This window comes from Bos indicus x Bos taurus, chromosome 4 (assembly GCF_003369695.1).
Source record: "Bos indicus x Bos taurus breed Angus x Brahman F1 hybrid chromosome 4, Bos_hybrid_MaternalHap_v2.0, whole genome shotgun sequence".
Lineage (NCBI taxonomy): Eukaryota > Metazoa > Chordata > Mammalia > Artiodactyla > Bovidae > Bos > Bos indicus x Bos taurus.
In genome coordinates, this window is record NC_040079.1 from 97,074,282 (window position 1) to 97,098,104 (window position 23,823).

General features: G+C 38.1%; 1 protein-coding gene across 7 annotated transcripts in view; it reads left to right on the top strand.

Annotated features, from left to right (window-relative positions):
• The window catches only part of DGKB (diacylglycerol kinase beta), an 874,923-nt gene that overhangs the window by 633,256 nt on the left and 217,844 nt on the right, over positions 1-23,823 (top strand). For all 7 annotated transcript variants that reach the window (XM_027540028.1, XM_027540027.1, XM_027540029.1 and 4 more), the window contains one exon: positions 23,689-23,779. In XM_027540028.1, coding sequence (XP_027395829.1) covers positions 23,689-23,779 — 91 coding nt within the window. The remainder of the gene's footprint in view (positions 1-23,688; positions 23,780-23,823) is intronic.

The window sequence follows — 23,823 nt, forward strand, 5'->3', positions numbered from 1 at the left end:
TGCTTTCTGGTGAGAAGAGCTTATTTAATTTGGGTCAGCCAAGTCTAAGATAAGTAAGAATTTTCTAGGTGAAAAATGATAAAAAGGAACCCCAGCAAAGGAAGTATCCTTGACAAAGTTTCTAAGACAGAAGGTAGACAGTTTGTCCATCTCTCAAGGCTACATTTGGTAATGTCTGAGGACATTTTAGATGGTCACAAGGCAGGAAATGCTACTGGCATAAGTAGAGGCCAGTGTTAGTCACTCAGTCGTGTCTGATTCTTTGCGACCCCATGGTCTGTCCATGGAATTCTCCAGGCAAGAATACTGGAGTGGGTATTCCCTTCTCTAGGGGATCTTCTTAATGCAGGGATTGAGCTCAGGTCTCCTGCACTGAGGGCATGGCAACCCACTCCAGTATTCTTGCCTGGAGAATCCCCTGGACAGAGAAGCCTGCTGGGCTACCTTCCATGGGGTCACAGTCTGACATGACTGAGCAACGAAGTACACACACACTCTTACATTGCAGGCAGTTTCTTTACCATCTGAGCTACAGGGGAAGCCCAGTAGAGGCCAGGGGTGCTGCTAAATATTCTGTAACACACAGGACAAGGCCCACAACAAAGAATGATTTGGCCCTTATCCTGCTATAAGGCAGGAAAATGGTCTTATGTGAAAAAAAAGGAAGACCCCTATGACTAGATCTTATCATTGAAGGGTGATCAAACAATCTCATAGGACTTTATAGGCTTAATTAAATTGTATCCTAAATTCAAATAAACTCACTGTAGGATTTTAATCAGATGTCTGTGGGTGGCAGTGGTGTGACGTTATGGGGGAAAAATGGATTTGGCAAAACTTGACTTATATTTGGAGCAGATTATGACAATGGGAATCTCCGCTGTGGCATGACATTCCAAAGATGGGTGCTCATACAGAACCAACGTGTGACTTGTTAAAATGTTCCACCACAGCAACCCTGGAGAAGGAGATGGCAACCCACTCCAGTGTTCTTGCCTAGAAAACCCCATGGACAGAGAAGCCTGACAGGCTACAGTCCATGGGGTTGCACAGAGTCGGACAGGACTGAGTGACTGAGCACACACCATGCCAAAGTACCAAAGAGTCTAATAGGTATAAACTGGAAGGTTTTTGAAGTGGATTTCTCTGGAGGAAGATGTGCTGTTGGGTCCCCTTCACCCTCCTAGTGGAGTCAGTCCCTGCAAATCCCACCTCACCCATGTAGGGAAAGGAGATTTGAGGAATTGGAGATCTTTCTCTGTCTCTGCCTCTTTGTGGGACATTGCGTGGGATTTTTTTCTGAGTGAGGTAAACAGTAGGTGGCTGACTGAGGCAGCTGTTGATAGCAGAGTGGAGGACTGCAGTTTGAAAAAGGATTGTGCTCTCTGGATTTTCCAGAGCAAATCATTCAGCTTGAGGGCAAGATGCCATGTGCAGGGAGAGGAGGTGGGGTAGGAGAGGGGAGAACATGAGCTGCTCTGGGATTGTTTTAGATCCTTCGAAAAGGACGAAGTGGCTGCAGCAGGAGATGGAAGTTAGATTGATTGTCTTCCAGAGAATGTGGAGAAGGGCAGAATGAGCTGGAGTGACAACAATCTTGACCGTCTCAGGAGACTGCGGTTGAAATAGCTCCAGTGTTGGGGGAAAGGGGTAGAGGACAGTGTTGGGAGGAATTTCTAAAGAATGAAGGCAAGGGCCCAAGGGAAAAGGGAATTTTTAAGATATTACAGAAGTACAGAAGTTTTCCCATTGTGATACAAAACAAATGAGAACTATCTTGCTCTCCTTGCCTCTTCTGCTCCGTGTTGTAAATCAAAAGGGCCAGAGAATATAGCTAGTAAGATGGAGCAGGAAAAGAATCAGGTCTAGGTGAGAAAGGAGTGAAGAATTTGACTCCCTTTTCCTTACCATAGGCATTCTTCTCTCACCAACCATTAGCTATGGCAGGGAAGAAATGTCAACTTTAAATTAGATTAAGAGTTTTGAGGAAACTAGCATTTTAATTAATGATGTAAAACTTTCATTTTGAGCAAAGAACTAATTATAGAATAAATTTAAAGCAAATCTCAAAAGTTATTTTTTGTGATAACCTCACTTTAATCAGTTTAATTCAATATGACGGTTACATAATTGAACAAATAAACAAAAAAATGTCTACTCTTTGAGAGTAGTTTGGGAGTGGAACAGCATGTTTGGAAAGATATGTTAGAGCATGTTTTGAACATGTTAAGAAGTGTTACGCTAAGATAATAAACAATCCCAGACTAAAGATGACCGAAAACCACCAAAGATTTGTCTCCATCATGCCCTCAATTTCTTTGCAGGGACAGAGGAGCTTGGTTTACTCTGCCCAATCAAGAATCCAAGTTGATAGCACAGCCATGTATTTGTACTTTGTCATTCAATGTTCAAGAAAGGAGAGGATTTCAGAGGAGCTCTTTAGGACAATTAAATATTCCAGTCCTGAAATGACCCACGTTGTGTTCATTAACATCCCATTAGTCAGAAGTAGCCACATGGCCCCATCCTACCTTACACGGACCAGGAAATATAATTCATCTTGTTCCCCAAAGGGAAAATATTTATCCAGTTGTGTGATTAAATGATCAAGGCAATTGATGATAATGACTGAGATTAAAGTAACAGAAATAAAACTTTAAATGACTGGATTTGAAGGATATACTTGAATAAAGTCTTCTAGAGGTATAATTTTGAAAGCATATTTATGATTTATATGAGTTCTAAGAAAGTGTATGAGTGAATAAAACAATGTGAATATGTAAAGTAATAGATTAATAAATATAAACGTAACACCTTTGTTACCATCTAATTGCTCTAGGAATTGCCTTAGGAAATCGTGGCTATATTTAATTCTTTCTGTATGTACATTCCTCTAATGGTAAAGATATCATGAAACAAAGAGAAGCTGAGTCACAAGGCTGCAGATATTTCCGTTGCAGTGCTTTGGCATATTTTTTAAAACTCTGCTACTTATTGCCACAAGTTATGATGTATTCAGTACTTTCATTATAGGCTATATCACTAAATGTATTTTCCTTCATATTGTGATTTGCAGAATTTCTAATATGTTTGATACAGTCAGGGATATAATTATAAAAGTATATTCCTCTCTAGAGGGAATCCTTGAGGCAAACTTTAAGTTCAAAGCTAATATTTAGCTTTTAATATCCTCTATCATGAATACTAATTGATTATTTCAAAAATACACCCAAGTGCAATGTTAGATGACAAAATCACTGTGTACTTCATGTTATTTGTGGAATTAAGAATATAGATTGGGATTTGGCTTCAGATATAATAATTTGTATAAGAAGCAAAAAATAAGTTCTTTACTATGTGTTAAAATAAATGAGAGAAGAAGACAAATCAAAGTGAAAATAATATGATACATGTAAAAATACTTCTCTCTCTAATAGCAAATTAGGGACTTTCCTGGTGGCTCAGATGGTATAAAATCTGCCTGTAATGCAGGAGACCTGGGTTTGATCCCTGGATTGAGAAGATCCCTTAGAGAAGGAAATGGCAACCCACTCCAGTATTCCTGCCTGGAGAATCCCATGGATAGAGGAGCCTGGTGGGCTACAGTCCATGGGGTCACAAAGAGTTGGATACAACTGAGCAATTAACACAAGTCAAATGTCAATGTATTTAGGATACAGCGAAGTAAATTTGCAGGAGGTAGGATTATAGATTGAGGATTAAAACTCACGCATAAAATATAATCAACTCTAATTTTGTGAATTCTTGTTAGAGTATCAAAACAATAATATAACTATAATATCATATCCTTAAAATACCTACCAATTAGTAAAATATGGCCTCTCAGTTTAAAATGATGCTTCCTAAGGCCCAGTTGATTTCACATTCCAGGATGTCTGGCTCTAGGTGAGTGATCACACCATCGTGATTATCTGGGTCATGAAGATCTTTTTTGTATAGTTCTTCTGTGTATTCTTGTCACCTCTTCTTAATATCTTCTGCTTCTGTCAGGTTCATACGATTTCTGTCCTTTATTGTGCCCATCTTTGCATGAAATGTTCCCTTGGTATCTCTAATTTGCTTGAAGAGATCTCTAGTCTTTCCCATTCTATTGTTTTCCTCTGTTTCTTTGCACTGATCACTGAGGAAGGCTTTCTTATCTTTCCTTGCTATTCTTTGGAACTCTGCATTCAGATAGGTATATCTTTCCTTTTCTCCTTTGCTTTTCACTTCTCTTCTTTTCACAGCTATTTGTAAGGCCTCCTCAGACAGCCATTTTACTTTTTGGCATTTCTTTTTCTTGGGGATGGTCTTGATCTCTGTCTCCTATACAATGTCATGAACCTCCATCCATAGTTTATCAGGCACTCTGTCTATCAGATCTAGTCCCTTAAATCTATTTCTCACTTCCACTGTGTAATTGTAAGGGGTTTGAAATAGGTCATACCTGAGTGGTCTAGTGGTTTTTCCTACTTTCTTCAATTTAAGTCTGAATTTGGCAATAAAGAGTTCATGATCTGAGCCACAGTCAGCTCCCGGTCTTGTTTTTGCTGACTGTATAGAGCTTCTCCATCTTTGGCTGCAAAGAATAAAATCAGTCTGATTTCGGTGTTGACCATCTGGTGATGTCCATGTGTAGAGTCTTCTCTTTTGTTGTTGGAAGAGGGTGTTTGCTATGACCAGTGTGTTCTCTTGGCAAAACTCTGTTAGCCTTTCCCCTACTTCATTCTGTACTCCCAAGGCCAAATTTCCCTGTTACTCCAGATGTTTCTTGACTTCCTACTTTTGCATTCCAGTCCCCTATCATGAAAAGAGAAGTGAAGTCACTCAGTCGTGTCCCACTCTGTGGCTCCATGGACTGTAGCCTACCAGGCTCCTCCATCCATGGGATTTTCCAGGCAAGAGTACTGGAGTGGGGTGCCATTTCCTTCTCCAGGGGATCTTCCCAACCCAGGGATCAAACCCGAATCTCCCGCATTGTAGGTAGATGCTTTACCATCTGAGCCACCAGGGAAGTCCTATCATGAAAAGGGCATCTTTTTTGGGTGTTAATTCTAAAAGATCTTGTAGCTCTTCATACAACCATTCAGTGACTGAACTGAACTGAATTTGAAATGAAATAAGTTATCTAATTACTTTATGTAGATAATGGGAAAATATAGTTTGAAAATGACATTTGTGCTCTAACATGATAAATGCTATATCAAGTAACTTTGAGTAAGAAATTAAAGATACATTATCTTTAAGATCTATCATTTACAACACATATGACCTAAGATTTTTGTTAGTTCTCAAGATTTAAAATATGACCATGTCAGGAATTTTAACTTGAATTTATGTAGTTCTGGACAGTATGAGTAGAATTCAGGAAGACTGAAAAACTCTATAGGTTTTAGGCATAACCTTTACATATGTGTCCTGTGTATTTCAGCACAGAAGGTTCATGACTCATTGAATTCTCAAGGTGTCCATGACCCACAGAAAGCTATGAACCATTGCTCTTTGTATTTACTTCACATAATTCATAAAGCTAGTTACAGTTTAATTGGCTATTGCATCTAGATTTCTTTTACATGGTTTCTAATTTATTTTTACAAAAGTGAGAGAAAAGACTTTTTAGCACTTCACTGGAATTCCTGCATACATGGTAACACATCGAGAATGATGAAGCCACATTACACTGGGGATGGTGGGAAATTTAGGTTGACTCAAGTGTTAATATAAAACCCATGCCTCATCTTTACCTGTAATTCCAGGTCCTCGTTTTTGTAGTATTTGCAAAAGGTTAAGAATATAATCATTAAAAATCATGGGGCTAGACAAAGTCCGTATTGAAAAGAGGTCAGTATTCAGTGCTTAGTACTGAATCCTTTTCTTGTGCATGTGACAGAATTTGATTGATACTGTAGATGCTGGGCTGTTCGTTGCCCCTCTACTTTTGTGTTGATTCGTATTGTGGATATGACTTCAACAGTGGCTGAATGAGGCAAAAAGTAGAGAATTATGATGATGGAGACAGAAAGTCTTAGAAGACATTGTCATATTGATCAATTCTCAGAAGACTTGAGTCTAATCCCATGTCTGGCCCCAATTCTACCCACTTTAGATCCTCATTCACTGGGGGTGGGGGGGGGAGGCGGTAAAAAAAAAAAAAAAAAAGCTCTGCAGTACTTTTCTGCTCTAAAAGTGAGATTCCACAATTAATGTTTGTTTTCATCATTGATTTTCTAAGTATTGAGTACTTCTAAGCCTGTGGCACTATGAAGAAGATCAAAATGAAATGAGCATGGAGTCTTGGAGAAGGCAATGGCACCCCACTCCAGTACTCTTGCCTGGAAAATCTCATGGAGGAAGGAGCCTGGTGGGCTGCCGTCCATGGGGTCACTAAGAGTCAGACGCGACTGAGCGACTTCATTTTCACTTTCACTTTCACTTTCATGCACTGGAGAAGGTAATGGCAACCCACTCCAGTGTTCTTGCCTGGAGAATCCCAGGGATGGGGGAGCCTGGTGGGCTGTTGTCTATGCGGTCGCACAGAGTCGGACACGACTGAAGCGACTTAGCAGCAGCAGCAGCAGCAGCATGGAGTCTCAATCATTAAAATGTTGACTCTCTAGAAGGAAACCATAAATGATCACAATACTTTAAAATGATGTTTCAAAAGAAAGGTATATATTTGATGTTCACAGCCAGCGTCATAAAGTGGAATTAGGACTACCAAATATATTCATTTATGTGACACATTTGCAGATGGTGACCTTCTATATGATAATCTTGGTGCATTTCCTTAGGAAATTCTGTTTTTCTGAAGTCTGTTGCTCCACGACTTTTGGTTCTTGAGATTTATGCTCCCGTGCAGTCTGGGCCTGAGCTTCATTAGCACCTGATTTACCATGAGTGCAGATGGTTATTGGAAATAAAAAGTCAGCCATTTCCTATGATTAAATCTCTCATGGGCTGCATCTCCCTCTTAGCTATTTCCTTACTATTGCATATGATTCATTCGCAAGCAGAACAGTGATTATTATATGATTGTTAAATCTAAAGTGGAAAGGAAAGTAGATTATTAGAAAAAGTCTAGTAGCTTATTAATATATATTATGTGCTACAATGAAATGATTTTACCGAAGTATTAGCAGGATGATAGATTTATGGATGATGAGAGAAAATTACTCTATTGTGACGATTGTGTGTAACAAAAAGAATTCAGAGTCCTTTTTTTTTTTTCTTTTCTTTCTTTTTTCTTTCTGCTTGCCTTGCTTTAATGGGTTCTTGCTTAAACCAATAATCTCCCCAAATGCCTCCTCATCCTTATGAGCAATCATGTAACTGTGAGTCTAATAAGCAAATGAAGGGAAATCCAGGAACATTAATTCGCTATGTCTATATTTTTTGAGCTGAGAGGAAAGCAAGACTTTGTTTCCAACAGAAATATTTCAGTAGTTTTATCTGATTGGAAGTAATTGACTGTTACTTTTTCACTTGACGCTTTCCTTTTATGCGAACAGTGAGAGTCTGAGAAATTGTATCTCCCTTTCAGAATGTTGCATCCTCTTTATGTGATGCTGAATTGATGAAATTTATGACCACATAGTACAGAGTCAACTTGTACAACAGAGACTTGTTGATTTGCCTAGTTATTACTGTATTTAATTGCCCTATCATATTCCTCTTCATCTGGTGTAAAAGTCTAAATCATTCAATTGAAAGACAAATACAACCACAGTTACCAGAGTGCTCTTCTCTCTAATTCATTTCCATTATTAAATTTATTCAGGTTACTTAGTTTCAGCTCTGAGGCTTTGGTTATGCACAGGGTTTTAGCAATGAAATTCAAGCATTTATCTGCTGATCTTTTAGGAACGTATTTTGCTACCACTTCCTGAATGCTCATGCAGCAAATAATTGTATCAAAAGAAATAATATGCATAGACAAAGAAATACAAATTCAGTATAAGTGCTGCCACTGACAGTATTCATCATAAGAAAAATATACTATGCAGCAAAATGTCTGGCCTCCTGTAGCAGCACTTAGACACACTGAGCTAACATTCTAGTCTGGGCTGTTTGGTCTCCTCTGCTTGGCTTTGGGTATGTTTTCTGCCACAGGGCCTTTGTACTGTCACCTGTGCTAGAAATGTGCTTCCCTCCTAGTTTATAACCTCTCATGAAAACATTCTCATTCTTCTCCTTCCCATGGTACCATAGCAATTTCACTTGTGTGTGCTTGAGGAATTACTGTCTTTCCCACTGTACTGTAGGGCAGAGTCTCTAAGGCAGAATTGATGGAAGCTTTTGCTGACTTCTTTATATGTTATGCTTGCTGCTGCTGCTGCTAAGTCACTTAAGTCATGTCTGACTCAGTGGGACCCCATAGACGACAGCCCACCAGGCTCCGCCGTCCCCAGGATTCTCCAGGCAAGAACACTGGAGTGGGTTGCCATTTCCTTCTCCAATGTATGAAAGTGAAAAGTGAAAGTGAAGTTACTCAGTCGTGTCTGACTCTTAGTGACCCCATGGACGGTAGCCTACCAGGCTTCTCCATCCATGGGGTTTTCCAGGCAAGAGTACTAGAGTGGGTTGCCATTGCCTTCTCCATTTTATGCTTGCTACTGCTACTGCTCAGTCGATTCAGTCGTGTCTGACTCTGTGCGACCCCATAGACGGAAGCCCACCAGGCTCCCCCGTCCCTGGGATTCTCCAGGCAAGAACACTGGACTGGGTTGCCATTTCCTTCTCCAATGCATGAAAGTGAAGAGTGAAAGTGAAGTCGCTCAGTCGTGTCCGACTCTCAGCGACCCCATGGACTGCAGCCTACCAGGCTCCTCCATCCATGGGATTTTCCAGGCAAGAGTACTGGAATGGGGTGCCATTACCTTCTCCATCCATGTTATGCTTAGCACATTACAAAACTTATAATGTGTAATGATGTGTAATGTGTATTACACTTCTGTGTAATAAGTCTCTGTCTTTTATCCATTTTTACACAGCTCACCACACCAAAACTTGGTGCCTGAAAATAACAGCAATTTATTATTTTTCATACTTTTGGGGTTAGCAAGGCAGCTCTTCAGCTACAATAAGCTGGTGGATTTTCTGGGCTTGGGCTCAGCTAGGATATTAGATCTTTCTCATCACATCATTTTCCACCCTAGGCAAAAGGTTCTTAAGACAGTGCTCCATGAGAGGGAGGGTGGCCTTTACAAAGCTGTTGAGGCCTAAGCTCTTGAACTTGCACAGCATCATTTCTGTTGTATTCTGTTGGTCAGTCACTAGGGCTAGTCCAGATGCAAAGGGGGTGAAGAAAAAGATTTTCCTCTGGAAAGGAAATGTAGCATAGTCCTGTTGCATAATGGCATTTATGCAGGATTGGGAAGAATTTGTGTCTGTTAAACAATCTACTGTTGTATTCAGTAATATTTTAATTAATTATAAATGCAACTATAATTTAATTTTGAAGCTAGTTCAGGAATTGGCTGATATATATGTTTTATCATTTATTGTATTTGCTTTGGAATTTTACTTTATATACACTATGCTCTAAGAATGAGAAGAAACGGAGAGAGTGGTTCATCAATTCTAAGAGATAATAGGCGATCTAATCTCACATTTAGATAAATAAAGGCTGTGAGCTGTATAAGAGCAGGAACTTAATCATGAACTTCCAGCAATTAGAATAATTTCTGGTACATAAGAGGTATTTAATAAATATTTGTTGAATGAATGAATGAATGAGAAAAATTAATAGACATCCTTTTCTTTGATCTTCCTTTTTATGTTCTTAAGGAAGTCACTTTTTCTTTTCATCTGTCTCAAATGATTAGGTTGTAAATTTTTTGGGAAAAGGCTGAGGGACAAGTAGTGTTTCTGCTCATCCACGTATTGAGTTGTTCAAAAAGTTTATTTGAGTTTTTATGTGAGATATTATTTCCATGAATATATCCATGAATCCATAAGAATGAATTCTGTCAAGATTTAGCGATAATAAAACATATTACACACATATGAATAATATTATAATTATTTTACATTTGACGACTTACTAAAAAGAGCCTCCAATAGATTTTGTTTTCATATTGATTGATAAAAATAACAAGATAGCCTCTGCACTCTCTATAGTCTGTTCATAATAGGAAACATCACTGAGTCACTAACCTAAATGAGTGACTATACATATCTAATAATATTCAGTATGAAACGACTTCAGTACTATATCTGGATTCAGCAAAATTTTTGTGAACAAAAGTATCATTTTGTTTTTCCTCAGCTGAAAAATACAGATGACTTTTTTTTTTAATTTAATTTTATTTTTAAACTTTACAAATTGTATTAGTTTTGCCAAATATCAAAATGAATCCACCACAGGTATACATGTGCTCCCCATCCTGAACCCTCCTCCCTCCTCCCTCCCAATACCATCCCTCTGGTTCATCCCAGTGCACTAGCCCCAAGCATCCAGTATCGTGCATCGAACCTGGACTGGCGACTCGTTTCATACATGATATTATACATGTTTCAATGCCATTCTCCCAAATCTTCCCACCCTCTCCCTCTGCAACAGAGTCCATGAGACTGTTCTATACATCAGTGTCTCTTTTGCAGATGACTTTTTTTTAATTTAAATTTATTTATTTTAATTGGAGGTTAATTACTTTACAATATTGTATTGGTTTTGCCATACATCAACATGAATCCGCCACGGGTGTACACGTGCTCCCCATCTGAACCCCACCTCCCACCTCCCTCCCCGTACCATCCCTCTGGGTCATCCCAGTACACCAGCCCCAAGCATCCTGTATCCTGCATCGAACTTGATGACTTTTTATTTAAATTCTGGGAAGTGATGCAACGTGTTGCTAAGTATATTACTATAGCAAAAAATGTTACTTTATTGATTTGTTGATGGTAATGCAGATTGGAAAAAGTTGTATCTTATAAAATATCTTCAACCATAATTCATCTCCACTTATTATCTGCTTATTTGAGCATAATTTCAAACAGTAGAGCATAGAATATGGGCTTGGCATAATTTTTTAATAAAAAATAGATAATGCTAGAGAGAAAAGACAAGGAAATCTTTCTTAGAATTGTCTAACGTGTACTTGAATGTACCAGCACAATGATTAATCCCCAAATAATAATCCCTACATCTGTCAATTAGTTCATATACAAGTCAGCCTGAATATTTTATATAAATTTTAGTATCTTGACTAGAAACAAAAACAGATCATGATATTTCAGGGAGTCATCTGGGTCCCTCAGGATATAAATCAGTGACAAAAAATGCAATCTAAATAGTCACAGATTTACTTATTCATGTGTTAGACTATATAATTCTTCAATTTGATTGAAAATATCAGTATTTTCAATATAACTCAAGTAGTCTGATTCCTATCCTTATCATTTTTATACAAATAACTAATGTGTTGGTAAAACCATCCCTCTATAGCATTGGGAAAAGGAGGATTGTCTCATTTTTAATTCCAGTGTGAGAGAAGTTTTAAGGTGAATAGCATTTTCAAAATGCACAGCTGTGGCTCTTGCTGCAGAATTGGAAAAGGACTGCTGATGTGTGAGGAAAAACAAAAGTAAAACATTAATATTCAGAGAGTAGAAACAAGTTTTATTAGAAGTAATTTTTTTTTAAGTTGTGAAGCTGTGTTAGTCCTCAACAGAATATAGGCAAGGGAAATAATGCGTGAAGGAGCTGCTGCTGCTGCTAAGTTGCTTCAGTCATGTCCGACCCTGTGTGACCCCATAGATGGCAACCCACCAGTCTCCCCCGTCCTTGGGATTCTCCAGGCAAGAACACTGGAGTGGGTTGCCATTTCCTTCTCCAGTGCATGAAAATGAAAAGTGAAAGTTAAGTTGCTCGGTCCTGTCCGACTCTTCTCGACCCCATGGACTGAAGCCTATGTGGCTCCTCCATCCATGGGATTTTCCAGGCAAGAGTACTGGAGTGGGTTGCCATTGCCTTCTCTGGTGAAGGAGCTAGATAGGTGTAACTTTTTTTTCTTTATTTTTTGTAAGTTTTACAAAATAGAGTATCTAAAAATTCTTTAAGAGAAACAGATTAAAAATATAGCAAGGTATAATATTTTATAATGATTCATCATTATTGATTGCAAGCTATTCTATGACACTGAGGATAGTAATAGAAAAGAATTAATTGGCCTTTCAGTAATGAAAAGTAGATGTATTTTGCAAAAATATTCATGTAATCTTTGTCACATGTTGAATTCCCTATGTTTGAAACCAGTTTAGTGATTTCAGATGTCATTAATATTTTAACATGCAAAGCAAATGCCATTAAACAGAGTTACTTAGTTTAATAATGTTGACTCCTTCTCATAACTGTCAAATGCACAAAGTTATAAATTAATTCATATTCTAGCTTTAAAGACTTGTCCATGAGTCAGGTCAGAAAACTGGAGCTGTTTTTCCTGTAAGTCTACTGAAACTATTAAATTTAGTTAAATTCCCTGAAACTAGGGAAATTCCGTGCTCAGTTGCTGTCTTGTTTGACTCTTTGTGACCCCATGGACTGCAGCCTAGCAGGATCCTCTGCCCATGGGATTCTCCAGGCAGGAGTACTGGAGTGTGTTGCCATTTCCTTCTCCAGGGGATCTTCCTGACCCAGGGTTTGGACCCGCATCTCTTGTGTCTCCTGCATTGGCAGGCAGGTTCTTTACAACTAGTGCCACCTTGGAAGGCCTTATAGTTTTGTATTTAGTGCTTAAATACTTGATTGGCTTAGTGCATTCAGTAAAAGCAAATAAAACAGAGAAAAGAGAGAGACAGAGATGGAGACAAATATAACCAAGAAAGTCAACTGGCAAATAGTAGAAAGAAGAGGATATAGCAAGAAATTGTTTTATTATCTAGATCAACATACTCGATTTGTTATCAAGCTAGATGTCTTAGTGGCCTTTGAAGCTGTCTTATAGACATCTTCCCAGGGAGCAGTATGTTGACTGTGTGATCCTAGCCCAGTCTCATCCTCATTTTTAGAAAATGGAAAAATATCATTGTATCATGGCACCCAGAAGTGACCGGGCTCTTAATCACTTGCTGAAGTTACCATATAATAAAATGTATGAAGAAGTGAAGTGAAGTGAAGTTGCTCAGTCGTGTCTGACTCTTTGCGACCCCATAGACTGTAGCCTATCAGGCTCTTCCCTCCATGGGATTCTCCAGGCAAGAATACTGGAGTGGGTTGCCATTTCCTTCTCCAGGGGATCTTCTCGACCCAGGGATCGAACCTGGGTCTCCCGAATTCCAGGCAGATGCTTTAACCTCTGAACCACTTAAAATAGGGGGAAAATAGTGGTGATTCCTCTCCAGAGTAAAATGAACAGTTCCATAATTCAAGACATCATATTCTGCCGGGGACCAGCCCCGGCTGATCCAGGGAATTCAAAGCGGGGACGGCGTCGGCGAAGATCAGGAAACAATTGCTTAATTAAACGTTAATTAAGGATATAAAGAGTAATAGAATGAGGATAGCTCAGTAGGAAAATTCAGTGGAGAAAAGAGGCTGAAATAAGGATAGCTCAGTGAGGAAATTCAGTGGAGAAAAGAGGCTGAATAATTCAGCCAGAAGGTAAGAGAAAGAACGACATGGTGAGACCAAGTTTCGGTGAACAAGGCCCGCACTTTATTTTCCAAAGTAGTTTTTATACCTTAAGTTATGCATAGAGGATAATGGGGGAAGGGGTAGAGTCATGCAGTAAGCCAGGCTTTCTTCCTGCAAACTTATCATATGCAAAAGTTTAGGTGATTTGCATCATCTTCTGGCCTGGAGGCCTTTTTCTCTAAAGGTGATTATTCTAAAGTCAGGCGCCAGCCTCCAAAAAGCATTAGATAAAGTTGCATTCCTACAGAGCAAAGGTGTAGTGGGCTATAACAAGAAAAAGAATTAACTCAAGGGTCCCAGGTTACAAACATTAAAGCTACTACTTACACCAATTATATTAATCAATACACTGCCAGGGACACAGCAGGTAAGGGATATGGAAACTTAGCAGCAAACATTGGCCCAACAAGTGAAAATCCCTTCACCAATACAATTTCTAATCAATCTTTTAACTACTCAAAAGAATCTGTGTTTAGACAGTTTAGAACATCTCCTGCCTCTCACAGTTGGGAGGCTCTGAACAATCACATGAGGCCGGAAAAACCTATTCAGGCAGGCTAGAGGATTTCCAAAGGAGTTTGTAGGTTAAACACTGTCACACCCAGGAATTATTAACTGGAGCTGTAAGCTAACTTTTTTCAGAGAGGTAGTGGGGGACAGCCCCCCGTAAAGTCAGAGGTGTAGGTGAAAGCACAAAGCAGAAAGTAGGCAGACTCTGGTTTTGGGGGTAGATTGCTCGAGAATTTCCAGGGAGACTCCTGAGGCTTGATCCCGCCTTTGCGTATGCCAAGCCTCCTTCCTCATGACCTTTGCCAGAGGCGGAGCTCGCTCCCCGCAATATTCATGATATCAAAATCCATGGAATTTCAGAATAGCTCCAGATTGCTTATTAACTATGGTATTAGAGCAAAGGAAAGGGATGGGTCTCAGACTCTGGAAAACCCGGCCAATTTCCTTCCTTAAAGAAATTTGCTGTTCCTTTTTAATGTGTTCACTCTTATTGCATCCTATGAACCTCCTTTTTAGAACTTATCACATTTGATATTAAATCATTTCATACACTTTTTTTTCCTAACTAGAAGTTAAGTGTAATGTGAGCAGACACTTCCATCCTGTGTACAGATGTAATCCCATTGTCTGTCACAGTTCCATGTCTAGAGTTAGATTCAGTTCAGTCGCTCAGTCGTGTCCCACTCTTTGCGACCCCATGAATCCCAGCACGCCAGGCCTCCCTGTCCATCACCAACTCCCGCAGTTCACTCAGACTCACATCTATCGAGTCAGTGATGCCATCCAGCCATCTCATCCTCTGTCGTCCCCTCTTCCTCCTGCCCCCAATCCCTCCTGGCATCAGAGTCTTTTCCAATGAGTCAACTCTTCGCATGAGGTGGCCAAAGTATTGGAGTTTCAGCTTCAGTATCATTGCTTCCAAAGAAATCCCACGGCTGATCTCCTTCAGAATGGACTGGTTGGATCTCCTTGCAGTAGGTGTTGAGAATATGGATAAATGAATTTTTCCCCATAGAGAGCAGAAGTTTCTCTACTTTCCCCTGACATTCAGAGTTAGGCATGGAAACTTCCTAATTCCTGCATCTGTAGTGCCTTCCTCTCCATGGACAGAGCCTGGCAGGCTACAGTCTGTCTATAGGGTCACAAAGAGTTGGACATGACTGAAGAGCCTGACCACACACACACACCTCTTTTTGCTTTTATACATACTGAAGGGAATTTTTGTATTAGGGACATTTTCTGTTTATGAATTCCACAATCCACTGAAAAGAAGTAGACCTTTATTTTATATCGAGGCATACAAACCTTCATTAGAGTTTCACTGTCAACTTCAGCTAGGCTGTGTAAAGGTGTTCCTATTTATATTAGTGAGAGATACTCTACCTTAAATATTTTTGTACATCATCTCAGACATCATGGTCTATTTTATTAATTCAAATATCATTGACTCGATTTCTAAGTTTTTGGATATGGGACAGAGGAAAGTGGGAAGTGTGAACTTACCAGCTGGTTTCTCGTCTATAACTCCGATAAGAGTATTAGTTGCAAATTAGGAACACTTCAGAAAGGGGTGGTTTGTGACTTTTTCCCTGAGGTTATTTCAAGTATATAAACATAGAAATCATTCCTTAAAATTTAAGGTGATAGCTTTTCAGGGATATTTGCATGTCTAGTCACAAGATAAGCACAGGGAATTACGCTAAACAGAAATGCACTACCTGCTGCTGCTGCTGCTAAGTCGCTTCAGTCGTGTCCGACTCTGTGCGACCCCACGGACGGCAGCCCACCAGGCTCCCCCGTCCCTGGGATTCCCCAGGCAAGAACGCTGGAGTAGGTTGCCATTTCCTTCTCCAATGCATGCAAGTGAAAAGGGAAAGTGAAGTCGCTCAGTCGTGCCCGACTCTTCTCGACCCCATGGACTGCAGCCTACCAGGCTCCTCCATCCATGGGGTTTTCCAGGCAACAGTACTGGAGTGGGGTGGCATTGCCTTCTCCGAATTCACTACCTTAACTCCCTTAATTCAGTTACCACAAAATTTCACATCTAGAAAAATTGTATTGTATAACAAATATATATCTCTTTGGGGTTTTCCAAATATCTCACTGGTAATAATATTGTGAAAATTCTCTTTTGAACTATAATGGACAGTGCTGTCAGTGTGCTTTTGGCTACAAGTAACAGAATATATGAAGTAACTAATGAGCTTATTTACCAATCTCACATGAGTGGAGAGCCAGTAATAGACTGCAACCCCATGGACTGTAGCCCACCAGGCTCCTCTGTCCGTGGGATTCTCCAGGCAAGAATACTGGAGTGGGTTGCCATGCCCTCCTCCAAGGGATCTTCCTGACTCAGGGATCAAACCCAGGTCTCGAACACTGTGGGCAGATTTTTTACCATCTGAGAAAGAATGAGCCTTGCTTTCACATTCTACATGTCTCTTTTTTAGAATGGAACATCTCTCAGGTCCCATTGGTCTGCTCTAGATTACATTGTCACCTTTAATTGACTCATTTCAAGAAAGGGGAGTTAAAAATACTTTTAAAATAGAAATATGAACAAAAGAGTCATTTAGTGATGATCACCCATCTGACCTCTAACATTTCCTGGCTGCTGCTAAGTCACTTCAGTCGTGGCTGACTCTGTGCAACCCCAGAGACGGCAGCCCACCAGGCTCCCCTGTCCCTGGGATTCTCCAGGCAAGAACACTGGAGTGGGTTGCCATTTCCTTCTCCAATGCATGAAAGTGAAAAGTGAAAGTGAAAAGTGAAAGTGAAAAGTGAAAGTGAAAAGTGAAAGTAAAGTTGCTCAGTTATGTCGGACTCCTAGCAACCCCATGGACTGCAGCCTACCAGGCTCCTCCGTCCATGGGATTTTCCAGGCAAGAATACTGGAGTGGGGTGCCATTGCCTTCTCTGAACATTTCCCTAATGGCTTAGAAAAAGGTGTCATGTGATGCTGCATTCATTATTATATTTAATAAGAGGCAGTATGAGAAAAAAGGTAGAATTTCTGAGTTAGATTTTGCTGCTTCCCATATTAGGTTGGGTGAGTGACTTTAAACCTCTTTGGGTTCACCTGTGACAGTGCCATGCTGAATGACAATACAAATATTACTATCACAGATTCATTTAATCTCCCTAACAATTTTCTTTAAGAACATTTTATGATTATGAAATACTTATTTTAATAATAGAGATCTAGTTGCTCTTAAAAGATACTAAGTTCTAAACATCTTAAACACCCGTTTAGACACATTTGATTTAATTATTAATTATCCTTGTTCTTTGAGGTCTTACTATGTATTTATATATAGATTTTAGATTTTTAGATTTTGGATTTTAGAATTTTAGATTCTGTAATATGACATTCAGTTCAATTCAGTCACTCAGTCGTGTCCGACTCTTTGCGACCCTATAAATCGCAGCACACCAGGTCTCCCTGTCCATCACCAACTCCCGGAGTTCACTCAAACTCACATCCATCGAGTCGGTGATGCCATCCAGCCATCTCATCCTCTGTCATTCCCTTCTCCTCCTGCCCCCAGTCCCTCCCAGCATCAGAGTCTTTTCCAATGAGTCAACTCTTCGCATGAGGTGGCCAATGTATTGGAGTTTCAGCTTCAGCATCAGTCCTTCCAGTGAATATCCAGGACTGATCTCCTTTAGGATGGACTGGTTGGACCTCCTTGCAGTCCAAGGGACTCTCAAGAGTCTTCTCCAACACCACAGTTCAAAAGCATCAATTCTTCAGCACTCAGCTTTCTTCACAGTCCACCTCTCACATCCATACATGACTACTGGAAAAACCATAGCCTTGACTACACGGACCTTTGTTGGCAAAGTAATGAATGTCTCTGCTTTTGAATATGCTATCTAGGTTGGTCATAACTTTCCTTCCAAGGTGTAAGCATCTTTTAATTTCATGGCTGCAGTCACCATCTGCAGTGATTTTGGAGCCCAGAAAAATAAAGTCTGACACTGTTTCCACTGTTTCCCCATCTATTTGCCATGAAGTGATGGGACCAGATGCCATGACCTTCGTTTTCTGAATGTTGAGCTTTAAGCCAGCTTTTTCACTCTCCTCTCTCACTTTCATCGTACTGCTTTTATACTTTTCCATTCTAACACTCCTAATTCTTTCTAGTGCAGATTGCTTAGTCGTGTCTGACTCTGAGTCCCCATGGACTATAGCCTGCCAGGCTCCTCTGTCCATGGAATTCTCCAGGCCAGAATACTGGAGTGGGTAGCTGTTCCTCACCCAGGATTTAAACTGGGGTCTCTGGCCTTGCAGGTGGATTCTTTACCAACTGAGCTACCAGGGAATCAAAAAGCAGGAGAAAGAACATTAGGAAAGAAATAATTGTTTTCTGTTAAGGAAGAAAGTCCTCTTATATAAAAGTAGTCTTATATAACCACATATTATTTTTCTTTCTTCCAGAGAATTAAAACATACTAAAATATTCAATCTTTGAGAGCAGCTTTCACCTTACATATGAGCAACTTTAATCTTATACAAGTAATTCAGGTTAAAAGTTGCATTTTTAGACTACCCATCTCTTTTGTTTTTACATACTAAGTTAGAATGTTTTCTGATTCTGTCTGAAGTTTCTGTAGCATGTTTCATTGTCTCCTGAGGGCTTAACAAGTGTGCCTTAAGGATGCACATTAGATACAAGCATTTTTATATGTCATTTCAAAAAATGTATCTCTACCTGTTGTTTGCAAATATGAGGAAAGTTTGCTGTCTTCCATATGAATATAAAGTGACTCCACTGTAGTCATTACAGCCATGTTTCTTCCTTATGAACTGGTATTATCATCATTATTCTTTTGCTATGAGAGAGTATAACTTCCTATTTAAAAAAAAAAGCATAGATTTGAGGGTTTCAATGAAATGTAGTTCTTTTTATAAGACATAATCATATTAAGAGTAACACCTCACCTCGGTTGGGAATGAAAGAGTAGCCCTATTACTGGTGTTTGTTGTAACGTCTCTTGGCAGTGAAAAGCAAACCTGATCTGAGCTTTATGACATAGTGCACCACTTTCAACCCTTACCCTATTGCTATGAGTCAACAGTGCCACATCTCTCATCACCAACATTGTTAGCCAAATTCAAAATTCCTGTTTCTAGAGTATTCCATCAAATTGTGAGACTGAATTTTTATTATTAAAATAAAGTTATTGAAATGTCAGAAGCATTGTTCTCCATGGAAAATAATTTTAAAACAAGTTTTGAAATGACTTTGAAATGCTTACATAACAGGATAACAGGGCAAAAATGAAATCAAGCTAATATAAATGAGGTTTTTGAAGCATGCTTAATGAGTAAAAAAATATTCATTTAAAATCCGTTTTGACTAAGCTACTGAGGGCTTCATGTTTTTGCTTTCATTTGAAAAGCAAAGGTCAGAATTTTATTTTATCTGATGAGCATGTTATTCAGATAGTATAGATATAATCCCTTAGCTACGGATGTCTGAGAATGGATTCAGGTGTCTATTCAGTTTTACACATATATAAATGGTCTTCCAGTATCTTCTACATCACCACTAAATACATGGGGGAAAAAAAAGCACACCTGTGAAAGAAAAAAAATGATATTTAAGAGTAATTTGACTGAATTAAAACTTTTTCTGTGTTTATGACTTTCAAGTTTGCTACAGTAAGGTAAATGAAGCAATTTCACCCTTTTTATGTTGTATCTTTGCTAAAGTGAACTTCATATCTAATTAGGTTCTTTGGTATTCTTTTTTGGGAATTGCACTGGCAGTTCATGTTTTGCTTGTTTTGTTTTATGTTTGCTACATTATCATTACTTAGCAGACAAAAGTTTTAAAAAAAATTGTAAACCAGGAAGACAAGTTCTAAGGTTAAATATATTGCTAGAAATTAAAATGCCTATTTGAACAAAACTTGTGGAACTAAATATTACCTACATTTCATTGTGACAAGAATAATTGTCTTTCTGAGCAATATCTCTGATAGTTCACATTTTCCTGAGAGTGTGTAAAAGAAGCAAAATTACTGGTAGCAAGAAAAATAAATGCCTGGCAAATGAATGTCAATTTCATTTTTACCTGAACATCTGGTAGCCAAGCACTTTAAATATTAAACTGAAGGCTGTAGACCTACAATTAAATTCATTGAAATAGGATTTAATATATTAACAGCTTAAAATTATAATAGTATGAATAACTGGTTTTTTTTTTGGAGGACTTATGTCATCATACCTGTAATCACGAAACTTGTCTAAGGATACAATAAATTTGACTGTGGTGTGAACATTTCATAGGGGGTTAAATGTCCTGTTACCTTGTTCTTCAAATCCAAAGCTATATGTTTCCTCTGACAAATTTGAGTTTGAATTATTTGGATCGTTTTCTAATGTGAGTGATAAAAATAAATAGCATACATGCTTAAATGTGCTTTTTGCATTTCTACAACCTAAAAACTAGTTTTGTGGAAAAAAATAAAATTTAACAGCTTTTAATTTGTCATGTGGAATCTGATCCTATGTGCTTTTTATTGCCTCCATATATTTATCTAAGTGAAACATAAAATGGTTGTAATAATGGAGAATTTAAAGCAGCTTTTGCACATGAGCAGTAATGCTAACTAATATGGTGAATAAAGCCTGAATGTAAATTCTCAGAATTTCTGTTTCTTGTGATGTGTTTGCTAAAGTAAGTATATCTTGGTTAGCTTATACAATCTCCTCATCATCCCGGTTAAGCTATGAAGAACTTTGGGAAAAAAAGTTGGGAGTAATCATTTACATGCAATTTGAAGTCATGTATATAATTTTCAAACTTCAATACAGTGAAGTTTGAAAATATCACCAAACCTGTCAAAATGTAGACTCATGAACTCATAGCCCCCCTCTTTTTTCCTGGAGTAATACTTTGATATCCCCACATATACCCCCAGAGATAACCCAGGTATGGCAGAAATTAGTGTTATCTAATACTACCAGTTCGTATTGATGCACCCGAATTTATGTCTCTTAAACTGAGCCTCTTCTTCCATTTTCCTTGCCCCTTGGTTATTTTTCACCTGTGCTATTCCAGTTACCACATTTCTGTCCATAGCACTAACAGTTCGACATTGCCACTCAGTTATTCATTTCTGTGAGTTTTATTTTATCCATATAACAAGACTGGCCACATCCCTCCAGTGCTAACAGACTTCTATAGCATCCTGTAAATCTGTCATATCAAGTCTAAACCCCTTAACTTGGCATACCCCTAGTTAGCCCATGCTTAGGAATCTCTTTAAGTCATTCTGCACGCTTTTTTTTTTTTTTTTTTAATTTGGAGGGTAATTGCTTTACAATGTTGTGTTGGGTTTCTGCCATACCACACTGGGAATCAGTCATGAGTGTATATATATCCCCTTCTTCTTGAGCATCCCTCCCTCCTCCCATCCCTACCCCCCAGGTCACACTGAACTCTTAACAACCTGCTCCAGAACTTGTCTCCCTTTCCTCCTGTTTATCTTCTGCTTATTCTCTTCTAAAGCTTTTTGGACCCTGGAGGTAAAAGCAGGAGATTCACCAAAGTGTTTCTTCACAATATTTCAGTCATATTTAATTTAGAGAATTCACTTTTTAATTATTTTATATGCCCATAACCTTTAACATCCTGAGCTCCTTAGAGACGAAGATAATCATGTTCATAGTTGTATCTTTAGGATAAACACAGAATATAGAAGTGAATGTTCTCACTGAAAGTTGATTGCATGAGTGATGAATAAATGAATCCAGGAAGGTCTGGATAAAACATCAACAGAAAAGTATTATTAGAAAACTTTTTGAATGTAGAAAGACAATTCCAAATAGAAGCAGCATAAAATATATACTAAATAATATTCAAAGATTGTCTAGATACTATTTGATACTGAACAATGTCTTCCTATCATTTTATTGAATGGTATCTTTTTATGATAATGGTGCATTAATAGGAAAATATTTTTAATTTTCCTAAACTTCAACCAATGTATAAAATTGTAAAACTACATTTATTCTATAAAGTAGACTGTTTTCATTAATTTAACATAAACATACATGTAGGCCTAGACCCACAGGTCTTACTGTTAAATGTTTGTCATTGTTTTTTCTAACTAGTTATCATCTATTTCTATCTACTCAGACATATGAAATCAGGCCATATGCAAGGAAGACAGTCTCGAGAAAAAGAATGATAATTCATAGTGCTAGAATCCTCTGAAACTTACCTTGGTTTTTAGATTATCGGCCTTAATATGGTGATTAGTGCAAGAAGGCAAGTGAAAGTTTTGTAAGCAAATAAGCCTTGTAGGAAATTAAATATTATTGGATGTGTCTAGGTAGATAAGATTATTTTTATAATTCATATTTCATATCAGAGAACTCTATACAACACAGCATAACAATAAGTACTCCATGTCATTTTTTATAAAAAGTAATAGTATTTGCATTAAATAGTGAGGTCCCTGCCAAGTGTCTTTTTTGATTGTCGAAATGCTTTACATTCTAATGTGAAAATCACATGTCAGTGTTTATAAAGAAAAAAATAATTTGCTGTTGTAGAGACATTTGAATATCATTATAAAAATTTTCTTTTGTTTTACCTTCATGTGTGAAAACATATATCTCATTTTACCTGTATTTTCTTCTAACTGAGGGCATGACAGTATGTTAGACTATGTATAATTAAAAACTGCAGCTTTTTGTGAAAATTAATTTTTAGATCCAGTACAAGATTACATAAAAATCTAGTCATCCTTTGTACAATTACTTTAAATGATCATTAATTTAATTACCTGTACAAAGAAACCAAGATATGGTCACTGATTTCTGGGAGAAAATAAATTTTGAATATCTTAATTCCAGATTAAATACTGTACTAATTTAAAACTATATTTTCTTCACCACTTTGTTTGCTGATAAAATATTGTTATTACTTCTTTAGTTCTATCAGGCTGTATCATAATTTCCCACTGCCGTTCATGTAACAGAGGACAGTATCTTCAAATGATAATTGATAGTTATCTAAAAAATGCTAAATTTTACCCTGTGGATAACTATTTTTTTTTTCTGTTTAATATGCTTTCCAATCATGGTAATTTCTAGTCAATGCATAGCCATCTAGAAAAATTGAGCATATTTCAGTTCAGTTTCTTGAAAAAGGAAAAAAAAAAGATCTCATGAAAAGTCTATGCTTTTTTTTTTCTCTTTCTCTTTATGGTTACACAGTGGCTGGTCTCAAATCAAGTTGTCTAAGAACTAGCTACAAATCATAAGCACTAAAACCATATTTTAAAATCTGAGCAACCACTATTATAGATCAACACATCCCTATAATCCCCTCCAGGACAATCACATAATTTGACAATAGCACTTAAACTTTGAAAATTATGTGAGCATTTTTTACATAACAGATGGTACATGTCCTCACACCTTTTCTATCACTCATAATACAAGACAGGTCTACTCAATTTTTAAAAATACCTTTTGTTATTAATAATTGCCTAAGCCGCTTCTTCCTTTCCTTTTTCAGAATGAAGAACAAATTTTGGTATTTTGAGTTTGGCACATCTGAAACTTTCTCAGCCACCTGCAAGAAGCTACATGAATCTGTAGAAATAGAAGTAAGAAAATGAATTCTCTTTATAATTCTATGAAATGGCTTGAG